The 13,566-nt window shown below is 48.6% G+C and overlaps 1 protein-coding gene across 2 annotated transcripts in view; it reads left to right on the forward strand.

Moving 5' to 3' along the window:
- LOC134066373 (contactin-associated protein-like 2) overlaps positions 1-12,556 on the forward strand; it is a 42,453-nt gene extending 29,897 nt beyond the window's left edge. Inside the window, exons 1-4 of one of the 2 annotated variants that reach the window (XM_062521696.1) lie at positions 1,528-1,678; positions 10,368-10,601; positions 11,790-11,861; positions 12,282-12,556. In XM_062521696.1, coding sequence (XP_062377680.1) covers positions 10,565-10,601; positions 11,790-11,861; positions 12,282-12,481 — 309 coding nt within the window. In that variant the 5' untranslated portion in view covers positions 1,528-1,678; positions 10,368-10,564 and the 3' untranslated portion in view covers positions 12,482-12,556. Of the gene's footprint in view, positions 1-1,527; positions 1,679-10,367; positions 10,602-11,789; positions 11,862-12,281 lie in introns of those variants that run through there. The other variant, XM_062521697.1, reaches the window with a different exon arrangement.
- Positions 12,557-13,566: the final 1,010 nt, after the last annotated feature.

Here is a 13,566-nt window from a genome sequence, read left to right on the forward strand (position 1 = left end):
TTGTAGTTGTATGCAGTGGTGTTATGGGTAAAATGGTATTGTAGTTGTATGCAGTGGCATGGTGTTATGGGTAAAATGGTATTGTAGTTGTATGCAGTGGTGTTATGGGTAAAATGGTATTGTAGTTGTATGCAGTGGCATGGTGTTATGGGTAAAATGGTATTGTAGTTGTATGCAGTGGTGTTATGGGTAAAATGGTATTGTAGTTGTATGCAGTGGTGTTATGGGTAAGCGCTGGCTTGGCTCTGTGGGTGTGTGCACAGTTCACATGGTCCATCAGAGCGTTCCCTGCTATGCCAGGACATGCCCTCCTCATCCATCTTCTAACGGCCTCCTACTCAGCTGTCATCTCACCGCGCCAGCCTCGTTGGCACCTCATGGTGATGCCCTGACGTGTTTGGTCTTGTTGGGCGGCAACAGCTCAGGACGCTTTGTGTCTCTCATCTCAACGAGCTCCGTGTGGCCCAGACGCTGCAGCGCATCAGGTGGGGCAGGTCTGTGTCAGCGTGTGCAGACTGGGGAAGTCTATATATGGACAAGGAAATGGGTAGGAGAAGGGAGAAGAGTGTCTTAATATGGACGAGGAAATGGGTAGGGAGAAGGGAGAAGGCAGATGGAAATGTTTAAACTTGTATGTGTGCCACTGTGTGCTTTTTTAGTATGCAGACCTCGTGCCTCGTCTGTTTGCAGTGCAGTGCAGACCTCTTTGTGTCCTGACCATGAGGTGCTTATCAGTGGATACATTTGGGCAATCTCTGCTCTCTATCATACACACACTCACTCTCTCTCTCTCTCTCCCACACACACACACACACACACACACACAATGTCTCTCTCCCTCTCTCTCTCTCTCTCTCTCTCTCACACACACACACACACACACACACACACACACATTCTCTCTCGCTCACTCTCTGTCTATCTCTCTCTCTCTCTCTCTCTCTCTCACACACACACACACACACACACACATTCTCTCTCTCGCTCACTCTTTATCTATCTCTCTATCTGTCCCTGGCCCAATGATGTCATTCACTATGTGCTGGTGATTACAGCAGCTGTGTATCATAGCCCTGCCCTGGTCCCTGGTCCCTGGTCCTGTCCCCCTGCCCTGCTCTCCTCTCCTCTGCTCTGCTCTTGGTCCTCTTGCTCTGCTCTGCTCTGCTCTGCTCTGCTCTGCTCTTGGTCCTCTTGCTCTGCTCTGCTCTGGTGTGGTCTGGTGTGGTCTGGTGTGGTCTGACTGAGTGCCAGACGTGGCCCAGTGCAGCCGCTGACATCATCCCCCTGTAGAGCACACAGCTCCTGCTCACTGGCTCCTGATCCAGATCCACTCCAGACTCCAGGCTCCAGGCTCCAGGCTCCAGGCTCCAGGCTCCAGGCTCCGGGTCTTACCGAGAGCCGAGCAGGAAGAGGGGAGCAGGGCAGCGGCAGCGGCAGAGTGGGCTACATTCAGAACACACCCGCTACTGCTGCAGGACGGAGAGAGAGAGAGAAGAGAGAGAGAGAGAGAGAGAGAGAGAGAGAAGAGAGAGAAGAGAGAGAGAGAGAGAAGAGAGTGGGGGGTATAGCGCCGTTTGGGCTCACATCCACACAGAGAGGATTGAGGAGTGCAGAGAGAGGCAGAAGCACGTTGTCTATCAGGAGACTGGCCATCAGTGACAGCCAAACAGCAGAGCAGGTAACAATGTCCTTATGTGATGTAGCAATAACCATGCCCTTATGTGATAGGCATGTACTGATTTAAGACTGTTATTATAATATATATATATTCTAATAGATTATATTCATGCGTGGACTGGGGATTTCAGTGTGTGCTGCTGCAAGTGTCGTTATGGTGGTGTTGAAGGAATACTTTCACTTAAATCTCATCTTAAATTTCTATCATCAACACCTGCATCTGCAAGTCATCTCTGTATGCAAACACTCTGATCTGGTGTGTGAGGGCACAGGGGGCGTTGAGGTGTTTAGCTCTGGTGTGTGTGTGTGTGTGTGTGTGTGTGTGTGTGTGTGTGTGTGATGTGTTGTCTTTAGTTAGCTTGGCTGTCGGCAGGGTCGCCATTAAAGTCACTAATGTGCTGCAGGGAGGCTGTTCTGCTGTTCTGCTGTTCTGCTGTTGAGCTGCTGAGCTGTTGCACACTGGAGTGTTTATAGAGGGAAGCAGAGAAGCAGCTACTCCGCAATGCTTTGGCTGGGTGCTGTGCACATGTGAGAGTGAGAGCGTGTGTGTGTGTGTGTGTGTGTGTGTGTGTGTGTGTGTGTGTGTGTGTGTGTGTGTGTGTGTGTGTGTGTGTGTGTGTGTGTGTGTGTGTGTGTGTGTGTGTGTGTGTGTGTGTGTGTGTGTGTGTGTGTGTGTGGAGTCCATCTGCAGCGCTACAGCACAGAGGGAGAGGTAGCAGTGTTGTGAAGAGACAGAGACGTCTTCTCTCTCCGTCACCACCTCTTTCCAGCCCTTTTCATCTGTCACTACTACTCTTCCTCTCTCTCTCGGTCTCTCTCTCTCTCCCTCTTTCTCCTTTTCTCTCTCTCTCTCTCCCTCTCTCTCTCTCTCTCCCTCTCTCTCTCTCTCTCTCCCTCTCTCTCTCTCTCCACCTGGTGCTGTTGTCAGGCACTGGGGCTGTCTCACCGTACTGCATGCGCTTCTTTAGCAGGGCTTTCTCAGCTGCCACCGTATCAGCACATCAGCCCTTCCCCCCTGTTCTCACACACACACACACACACACACACACACACACACACACACACACACATATATATATATATACATGCATGAACCTGGCCATATGCACAGACAAGCACATGCTTGTACACAAGCAAGCAAATCCATTCTTTGCACATACACTTATTTGATTACACACAAGAACAAACACACATTGTTCTTACACAATATACAATACATACAAATACATTTCTCTCTCGCACATATGTAGACATTAGCATACTGTATTCATCTTTCTAGCTGTCTCTGCCTCTCAGACACATAAATGTACACACACACACACACACACACACACACAAATACACACACACTCTCACACCACAAATGAGGCAAAATATTAAAATATTCCCGCAGAGGCCCAACTGAATCTTTGTGAAATCTTAGGAGTGCAGATGTAGGACAGTGCTGCATTGTCCCACCCACATCGCTGAGAGGGGTGATCTTAATATCTCATCACCACCTCCCCTCCAGTCTAGAAAAGGCTCACACACACACACACATGCACACACACTCATCACCACCTCCCCTCCAGTCTGGAAAAGGGTCATTTCAATTCCTCATCACCACCTCCCCTCCAGTCTGGAAAAGGGTCATTTCAATTCCTCATCAGCACCTCCCCTCCAGTCTAGTGCCTCTTGCCTCTCCTCCTCTCCTTCTCTTCTGGAGCAGCATCCATTTGTTGCCATGGGAACCCGTTTGATCGCACCCATTCCCTGCTTTTCTCACCCCAGCAGTAAAGCACATCCCTCACCCCCACCCCCCCTCCCCACCTCCTCCTCTTTCCAATAATGGGTGTCCCCCAACGCACACGCGTGTTTACATTATTGAGCTTGAATTATTCATCCAGTTGTCCTTTGGGCCACATGTGGCGTGATAGAGCAAGTGGAAGTGGATTTGGTTGCTGTTTTTGCCACCTGGTTTCCTTGGTGGTTTAACTGTGTGCTATGTGCTAGCGTGTAGCAGGCGCTAGCGGCCATGTATGAGGGGGAAAGGAGCTGCTAGCGTTGTAATGGTGAGTGAGGATCCCTGTGTGATGTTTCTCATCTCCTCGCTTGAGCTGTTGCATTCTGGGTGCGTCTCTTACAAGGGTTACTGCCCCCCACCTCCCCCCATATGGAGCAGTGTTCACAGGTCAGATCACATTTAAAGCCCCCTGCTGCCTGTTTCTGCCTCCAATCTAATTACCCCCGTGTCCTAATGCCCCAGGGCTACTGAAAGCACCTCAGGCTCCTGGAACGATGAGCAAGCCTGAGACGGCTTTAAATGCAATCGTCACGAGTTCATCCGCAGATCACGCTGGGAGCTCCAGAGCGCCAGGCGTCCACTCAGAGAGCCCTGTGGCCGTCTGCCCTCACCAGAGCTGGACGTGGACACACAGAGCTGTGATTGCTGCTCGTGCCACACTGCCACAGCCAGCACACTGAGCCAGCAGTCTTTGTGCTGCTCTGGCAGAACGGGCGTCTGTCACGTCCCCTCCCTGACCATAACTTCCTGTGGAGCCCTGCCTGGTCTGCACCCATGTGGAGGGGAACAGGCTCTCCTCTCCTCTCCTCTCCTCTCCTCTCCTCTCTTCTCCTCTCCTCTCCTCTCCTCTCCTCTCCTCCTCTCCTCTCCTCTCCTCTCCTCTCCTCCCCTCCTCTGCTCTCCTCTCCTCTCCTCTCCTCTCCTCTCCTCTCCTCTCCTCTCCTCTCCTCTCCTCTCCTCTCCTCCTCTCTACTCTCCTCTCCTCTCGTCTCCTCTCCTCTCCTCTCCTCTCCTCTCCTCTCCTCCTCTCTACTCTCCTCTCCTCTCGTCTCCTCTCCTCTCCTCTCCTCTCCTCTCTACTCTCCTCTCCTCTCCTCTCCTCTCCTCTCCTCTCCACTCCTCTCCTCTCTTCTCCTCTCCTCTCCTCTCCTCTCCTCTCCTCTCCTCTCTCCTCTCCTCTCCTCTCCTCTCCTCTCCTCTCCTCTCCTCTCCTCCTCTCCCCTCCTCTCCTCTCCTCTCCTCTCCTCCACACTGCTTGCCGTGCCCAGAGTGTTTTGTATGTAGCGCATGTCGCCGCACTCGCGGGTAATTGTCCCTCGCAGACTCGTGAGCATCTGTCTGGCATATCGAGGCTCCATCGGGGGGAAAGGCAGTAATTTATGGGCGAGGTCCTGAATGCGCGCAGCATCCCCGGAGCAGTGCGTGGGGCTGGCGTTAATGCACAGTGATTTTAATCATAGCAGCCTAATGGAAAAGGGTGGGGTGGGGTGGGGTGGGGTGGGGTGGGGTGGTGGTCAAACACTGTGTGTGTGTGTGTGTGTGTGTTGAGATTGCCTTGATGCAGAGGGAACCTGAATAACAGCAGGCCCTGCGTACATTAGGCATAAGTTGAATCTACATGTTTATTTAGATGCACACTCTCTGTCCATGTCTGCCTCCTCCCTGGTTCTCTCTCTGTGTTTCCTCCTGTGCCAGATAGTGTCTGCGAGCCGTGTGCATTTGCACCACGCATATTAATTACAGTCCTCTTTGTGAACACACAAGGACATTAATATTTATCACGCGATTGATATCTAAATGGAATAATTAGCCCTTGGTGGCGATTGTCTTTGTAGCTCGGCGGAGCTGGAGAAGTAGGCTGCCTGTTCGTTTGATCTGCTCGCCAACAGAAGAAAATAGGCCAAACGCCCCTTTAAAAATACATCTGTTTCCCTCCTCTTGCTCCTGCAGCGCTGGGGAGAGGCAGAGTGGACACAGGCAGGGGAGAGGGAGAGTGGACACGGGCAGGATGTGAGAGGCTACTTGAGATGCTCTGAGACAGCAGAGGGGAGATGGAGTCAGCTCTCGCGCGCGGCCTATTTTGGCTTCCGTCCTGCGGGATATGTCCGCTTCACAACCCGGTCACCCCGCTGTGACCCGTCATCTGTGTTCCGACTCGCTCCCCTAGGGGGCGCTCACTCATTAGGCCGTGTGCTGGACTCAGGAGATTACTAGTGACTTGGTTGAGAGCGCACATACTGCGCAGACTGCCCTGATCCAGCCCTCTTATACACCTGAGATATGCTGAGATACCTGTAGGGTATATACTGTAGTATCTAAGTAGTTATGAGACCTATATAGATCTATAAAGTAGGTAGTTATGACAGCTATATATTTGTATAGAGTAGGTAGTTATGACAGCTATATATTTGTATAGAGTAGGTAGTTATGAGACCTATATAGATCTATAAAGTAGGTAGTTATGACAGCTATATATTTGTATAGAGTAGGTAGTTATGAGACCTATATAGATCTATAAAGTAGGTAGTTATGACAGCTATATATTTGTATAGAGTAGGTAGTTATGAGACCTATATAGATCTATAAAGTAGGTAGTTATGACAGCTATATATTTGTATAGAGTAGGTAGTTATGACAGCTATATATTCGTATAGAGTAGGTAGTTATGACAGCTATGTATTTGTATAGAGGAGGTAGTTATGAGGACTGAATAGATCTATAGAGGAGGTAGTTAGGAGGACTATATAGATCTATAGAGGAGGTAGTTAGGAGGACTATATAGATCTATAGAGGAGGTAGTTAGGAGGACTATATAGATCTATAGAGGAGGTAGTTAGGAGGACTATATAGATCTATAGAGGAGGTAGTTAGGAGGACTATATAGATCTATAGAGGAGGTAGTTAGGAGGACTGAATAGATCTATAGAGGAGGTAGTTATGAGGACTGAATAGATCTATAGAGGAGGTAGTTAGGAGGACTATATAGATCTATAGAGTAGGTAGTTAGGAGGACTATATAGATCTATAGAGTAGGTAATTAGGAGGACTATATAGATCTATAGAGTAGGTAGTTAGGAGGACTATATAGATCTATAGAGTAGGTAGTTATGACAGCTATATATTTGTATAGAGTAGGTAGTTATGAGACCTATATAGATCTATAAAGTAGGTAGTTATGACAGCTATATATTTGTATAGAGTAGGTAGTTATGAGACCTATATAGATCTATAAAGTAGGTAGTTATGACAGCTATATATTCGTATAGAGTAGGTAGTTATGACAGCTATGTATTTGTATAGAGGAGGTAGTTATGAGGACTGAATAGATCTATAGAGGAGGTAGTTAGGAGGACTATATAGATCTATAGAGGAGGTAGTTAGGAGGACTATATAGATCTATAGAGGAGGTAGTTAGGAGGACTATATAGATCTATAGAGTAGGTAGTTAGGAGGACTGAATAGATCTATAGAGGAGGTAGTTAGGAGGACTATATAGATCTATAGAGTAGGTAGTTAGGAGGACTATATAGATCTATAGAGGAGGTAGTTAGGAGGACTGAATAGATCTATAGAGGAGGTAGTTAGGAGGACTATATAGATCTATAGGTAGTTAGGAGGACTATATAGATCTATAGGTAGTTAGGAGGACTACTGTAAGTAGATCCCGTGTCCGAGTGGTTGGTTGGTGGTGGTAGCAGAGCTACAGAATAGAACTGTGTTGTGTGAGATTTGTGTGTGTTTTCTCTCCTCTCTGTGGACTACAGAGGAGCACTGAGTTCAGCTCTGAGTCACCATTACCTACTCTACTGCTGGGCCTGTGTGTCCCAGCAGCACTCCCACTGGTCATACATATGGACACTCCCACTGGCTCACTGGGGCAGCCGTGGTGTACTGGTTAGGGTTTCGGGCTTGTGACCGGAGGGTTGCCGGTTTGATCCCCGACCAGTCCACGGCTGAAGTGCCCTTGAGCAAGGCCCTTAACCCCTCACTGCTCCCCGAGCGCCGCTGGTTGGGCAGGCAGCTCGCTGCTCCGGGTTTATGTGTGATTCACCTCACTGTGTGTTCACTGTGTGCTGTGTGTGTTCACTAATTCGGTTAAATAGGGTTAAATGCAGAGAAACAAATTTCCCTCACGGGATCAAAAAAGTATATATTCTATTCTATTCTATTCTCATACATATGGACACACTCCCACTGGTCATACATATGGACACACTCCCACTGCTCATACATGTGCTGTGTGTTTACGGACACTCCCCTCTGAATATTCCCCACTGTGCAGCTTTAAAGGGCTGTGTGTTCAAATGGGGTGTTTGTTGAGGAGAACCAGACACAGAGGTCCTGCTATTCATTTCTCATCTGAATTGCTCATGTGATTTATGTATTAATGGACCTGGACGCCTGGTGCTCGTTAGACAGAGGTCATTTGTCTTCAGAGCCCCTGCCCACCACACCGCACCGCGTCCAGATGGAGTCGTGAGAGGAACAAGCGTTCTGAACAACAGACGAGGAAATTGTTTGGCGCTGCGCGGGTGGTCTGTGACTCTCCCACGACGCAGATGAATTTGAGCGATGACACTGAAAGGCCGAGGACAGAGAGAGGTCCCGTCAGACCACAACAAGGCAAACGGACGAGAGCAGCCATCAGACGCAGACATCCTGAGTGGGGGAAGGAAAGGAGAACAACTGCCATTTTGTGTCTCACTTTGAGAGAGGAAGAAAGGAGCCACTCACGGCACTTCAGCTCAACAGCCATCTCCCAGACTGCCCCTGTTGCCCCTGGTACTTCTGAGATACCTGATTGGCAGAGGGAATAGGAGAGGGAGCTGGACAGAGAGAGTGGGGGGGGGTGAGAGAAGGGAAGAGTTCCACAGAGAGATACACTGTGGCCTTGACGCACATTTCTCTACCAATCGAATCTGGGAGGCTGGAAATGCGTTTGCTGTGAGGCCCACGGCGGGTAGTCTGGTAGCCCGTCAGTGTCTGTCAGTCGTAATCACAGAGTGGGGCTGCAGGACAGGGCTGTGTCTGTCAGTCGTAATCACTTGAGTCTGTCAGTCGTAATCACAGAGTGGGGCTGCAGGACAGGGCTGTGTCTGTCAGTCGTAATCACTTGAGTCTGTCAGTCGTAATCACAGAGTGGGGCTGCAGGACAGGGCTGTGTCTGTCAGTCGTAATCACTTGAGTCTGTCAGTCGTAATCACAGAGTGGGGCTGCAGGACAGGGCTGTGTCTGTCAGTCGTAATCACAGAGTGGGGCTGCAGGACAGGGCTGTGTCTGTCAGTCGTAATCCCAGAGTGGGGCAGCAGGACAGGGCTGAGGGCCGTCCCCTGCTCAGTGGCCGTCACATGGAACTCGTCCCCTGGAGTCCAACATGTAAGACAAGCGGGCAATATCAAGGACAGCGGCTCAGTTTCAATAAGCAATAATAGCAGCAATGTCCTCTCCGTCTGGGGATAAGTGGTTGGGAATAAAAATAGGCCACTATCTGTGTCTGTGACACGTGTTATTGGTTCCAGTAATGCTCCAGTAAGTTGGAATAACATTCAGTAAACCAATATGGACGCTGCGGTGCTGGGGGGGTTATGGTGGGATTAATGTCTGCAGTGTTCTGTCTTCCTCCTCTTTCTGATGGGCTCTGTTCCGCTGTTGAGTACAGTTCCATCCATCACCTGCTACATGAATTATTCTTTAGTCGTTGAGCTCTCTAAAAATGCCAGTGGGCCAACCGGATTTTTATTCTTTTTTCATGCGTTTTATTCAGCTTGGATCCCTGGAGACCGTTCTTTCTTTCTTTGTTTTCTTTTTTTGTAGTTTTGTGCAATGCGGTTTGTTGTTGTTGCATTCTCTGTACACAAAGCTGTTTGTTTTTGAGAGTGAAGTGTTGGGTGTTGCCCCGCGGCGTCCAAGAGGGCATCTTCTCCTCCGTCTCCTCCGCCTCCTCCGTCTGCTCCGCCTGTGCGTGGAGCGCTGGAGCGAGAGCGCTGAGGAGCGCGTTTGATGCTGCCGCATCGGGCCGACTCCCCTGCAGCACACCGCACCACACCGCACCGCACCACACCGCACCACACCGCACCGCACCGCACCGCACCGCACCACACCGCACCGCACCGCACCACACCGCACCGCACCGCACCGCACCACACCGCACCGCACCACACCGCACTGTCTCAGCAGCGCAGCCTTTTGTGTTGCCGTCTGCTGGGACTGACTTGTGTTTCAGCTCCAACATCCCTTTGAAGCTGCGCTCTGATGTCAGGAGAGTTTACAGTGTGTGATGTGTGTGTGTGCGTGTGTAGTGTGTCTGTGTGTTTGGCGGGGGGGCATGTAAGGAGAGAAGAGGGGAGAGGGATAAAAAGGTATGTGTGATAAAAGGCAGGTGTAGTAAAAGGAAGGTGTGATAAAATGCTGATGAAGAGGATTTGATTTGATTCTATGGATGGCAGGTGTCCATTCGTAGGAGGTACTGTAGTATATTCCTGTCCCATTGTTCATCGCTACGTACATATGTATTTTTAGGTTTGCTCTATTTCAGAACTTTCCCATTTTGTATTTGTGCTGTTTATATAATGATGAACAATTGGGTCAGAATTCACATTAGATTTTGTTCCACTTTCAGTGAACAGAATCATAATATTTTATCAGATTCATCACCGTGGGCTTATTTTCACGCATGCAACTTTTGGTCGTCTGAGACTTACGCTAAGAAGATTTTGATGTGTTGATTTGCTGACTCTTAATCCTCTCCATTGTCTTTCTCTCTCCCTCTTTATCCCTCCCTCTCTCTCTCTCCCTCTCTCTTCTCTCCCTCCCTCTCTTTCTCTCTCCCTCTTTATCCCTCCCTCTCTCTCTCTTTCCCTCTCTCTCCTCTCCCGCTCTATCCCTCTCTCTCTCTCTCCCTCTGTAGAGACTGGTGATATCGACCCGGTCCTGATCCAGAAGTACAACACTCCAGGCTTCGTGGGCTGTCTGTCGCGAGTGCAGTTCAACGGCGTGGCTCCGCTGAAGGCAGCGCTGAGGTCTCGCACTCCTGCGTCCGCCGTCTCCCACTCGGGCAAGCTCGTCGAGTCCAACTGCGGCGCGTCTCCGCTCACCATCCCGCCGATGTCCGCCGCAACCGACCCCTGGCACGTGGACGGAGGTAAGAGCATCACGAGCGAAGGGCTTCACAAAAGTATCTATTATACTGTAGATAGAATGCTGCTGAGAATACAGCACTGTAGGTGTGACCTCAACAAGCCCTCGGCTTGGGAGATCAGAATTATTTACAGGCTATGACATACAGAAGTAGAGGTACTTAAAAATTCAATGTTATTCAGATGTTATAAGTAGATTTAGAATTCTAGAATATAAATTTGCTATACTTATGTCATAATTGTATTTTTTTTTTTTAAACGAAGATTCAGAAATGCAGAGACTGCTCATTACCAAACTAATATTTCCCTTGTGGGCAATAACACAAGCCACTAATTCCTGCTGAAACTGCGTCTGCAGTGGGAACCAGACCTGACTGTTGAGCAGGGCAGCTCCCTCACTGTGCAGCCTTTTAGCATTAGAGTTGGAACTGAGGAGCATTATCAATAGATGATCTACAGTCATTGGCTCAGAATTAGCTTCTTGCTCAAAATATAATACATTTACTAACTGTTGTAATTTATGCTTTGTCATGCTCTTTGTGCGGCTCCAGAACCAGTCAGCATGCGCACGCACGCACGTGTGTGTGTGTGTGTGTGTGTGTGTGTGTGTGTGTGTGTGTTTGTGTGTCACGTCACACTCATACTGGGGGACAAATGAGCTGTCAAAGAGATAAAACAAGAAAAGAAGATCTCAGCGTTTTCCCCTCTTTCCATGAACTGCAGCTTATGCCACTGCACTGTTAGTGACTGTTAGTGACGGATCACTGCATCACATCAGATTACTGGCAGCCAGCTGGTGTGTGTGTGTGTGCGTGCGTGTGTGTGTGTGCGTGCGTGTGTGCGTGCGTGCGTGTGTGCCTGCGTGCATAAAAAAATGTACTGCCGTAGCTTGAAGCTCCATGCATATTAAGGTGACAGAGTAGGAAGCACTAGACACACACACACACACACACACACACACACACACACACGTAGCTTGAGGCCCCGTATTGAAGTGACAGAGTAAGAGGTGCGACCCTGTCTGATCTCTAACAGTTATTATAGCCCACAACCCTGTCAGAATATGAATAAGGTACCTTCAGCCCCTTCACCATGATAGGGAGGCTCTCATTCCTCATCTGTTTAAAGACACATGTGTCTGTGATGATAAAACTGTTCAAGCCCTTCATGTCATTTGCAACATTTCTCAACAGGTCCTGGCTTCCCGTTTAACGAGGAGAGAGTCATCCCAGATGCAGTCAACAGAAACTCCGCAATAATCGGAGGTTAGTAAGCAAACAATGAACTATTAAAAATAAAACAGAAACTCAGCAATAATACAAGGATACAAGGATACAAGGAGGATACAAGGATTTGTATTTGTCACATGCATATGATTACTAATGTAAAGAATGCAGTGAAATTGTCAGTTCCTTCGCCTATTGTGCATATGGGGGGGGGGGGGGGGGTAGTAGGGAGGGGCAGGATACTGTAAGTGCAAATCAGAGGTTAGTAACAAAGGAAGAACTATAAAAAAAAGAATTTTAAAAAAATCTTTAAAATCTGCTACTAATTAATTTCATATATTAAATCTATGATGTTTTATCTTATACTGTATTATACAGTATTGTAGCATTTGTGTTGTGAATTGTGTTTGGGAACAGCTGCAAACATGTGATGATTTATACCCCATACACCTTGTGCAGGTATCATCGCCGTGGTGATATTCACCGTCCTCTGCACGCTGGTGTTCCTGATTCGCTACATGTTCCGCCACAAGGGGACCTACCACACCAATGAGGCGAAGGGGGCGGAGTCGTCCGAGTCTGCGGACGCCGCCATCATCGGAACCGAGCCTCCGTTTACAGAGACCATCGAGGAGAGCAAGAAGGAGTGGTTCATCTGAGAGAGCGCCTCCTACAGGCCTGCCTGCGCATAGCACCGCACAGCGCCACTGGTCCCGCATCGCTCTGAGTGTCCACACGAGACCACGGGGGAGGGAGGGGAGGGGGGGGGGGGTCTCACGCTCACCTGCTCAGAGATTCTGTACATAGTGACTGGCTTGTCTCCGATTTCTATTGTGTTTGGGAGTTGGGGGCATCTTTGAATATTTACTCTCTGGATCAATCATGCCACTTTTGTTCTGTACACTGATCGGCCAAATCCCGTCTTGCCGTGAGCGAGACCCATACGCGTGCTTTTGTTTATTTGTTTTGGTTCGTTTTCATCACCCATCCACTTTTACATGTCTCCTGTAAGCATCCAATGATTTGTTTTTATTTTTGAAAACTCAAGTCCTGGAAAGATAACGCCAAATTGCCAGTGCAACAGTCTTATTTTGGTTTATATTATATTAGGTACCGAGTGGATGTTTCCTTTTGCGAACTGACATTGAATTGTATTTCCACCATCATTTCAATCTGTGCTGAGAGGAACAAAACACCGGCATGCAGAGAACATCTCAGAGACCGTAGAGTGACGTGACGTCTCGTCTGCGTCTCGTCTGCTGCCCAGAGCAGGTCAGATGTTACACATGTCCCCACCATGCTGCTGCTTAGAGCAGGTCAGATGTTACACACGTCCCCACCATGCCACCTACACTTGCGTTGCCAAACACCCCAGTCTTACGTACTTCCCTTCTGTCCAACCTTAGATTGTGAAGCTCGTATGAGTTTTGAAAAACCCTGAACTTAATACATTCAGAATTGATCATGAACATGTACTGTATATGTTTGGCACTGAATGCAGCTTAAGGAGACTCTGAAATTGTCCAAAACATCAGAGTTTTATGGAGTAATAGTGTGTTAAATGGCTTAATCCATTGTGCCTTGCGGATTTAGCCACTTAGCCTTGTAGTTAAGCAGCATTACACTATACAGAAGTCAGAGCAAAGGGAGAATTTCATGAGTCTAAAGCAGTATAAGGACATTTTGGGTTGTTTTGGGGTTTTTTTAGTCAGTTGTGCTTCACGAGGCCCAGTACACTCATGGA

The sequence above is a fragment of the Sardina pilchardus genome, chromosome 19 (genome assembly GCF_963854185.1).
Source record: "Sardina pilchardus chromosome 19, fSarPil1.1, whole genome shotgun sequence".
Lineage (NCBI taxonomy): Eukaryota > Metazoa > Chordata > Actinopteri > Clupeiformes > Clupeidae > Sardina > Sardina pilchardus.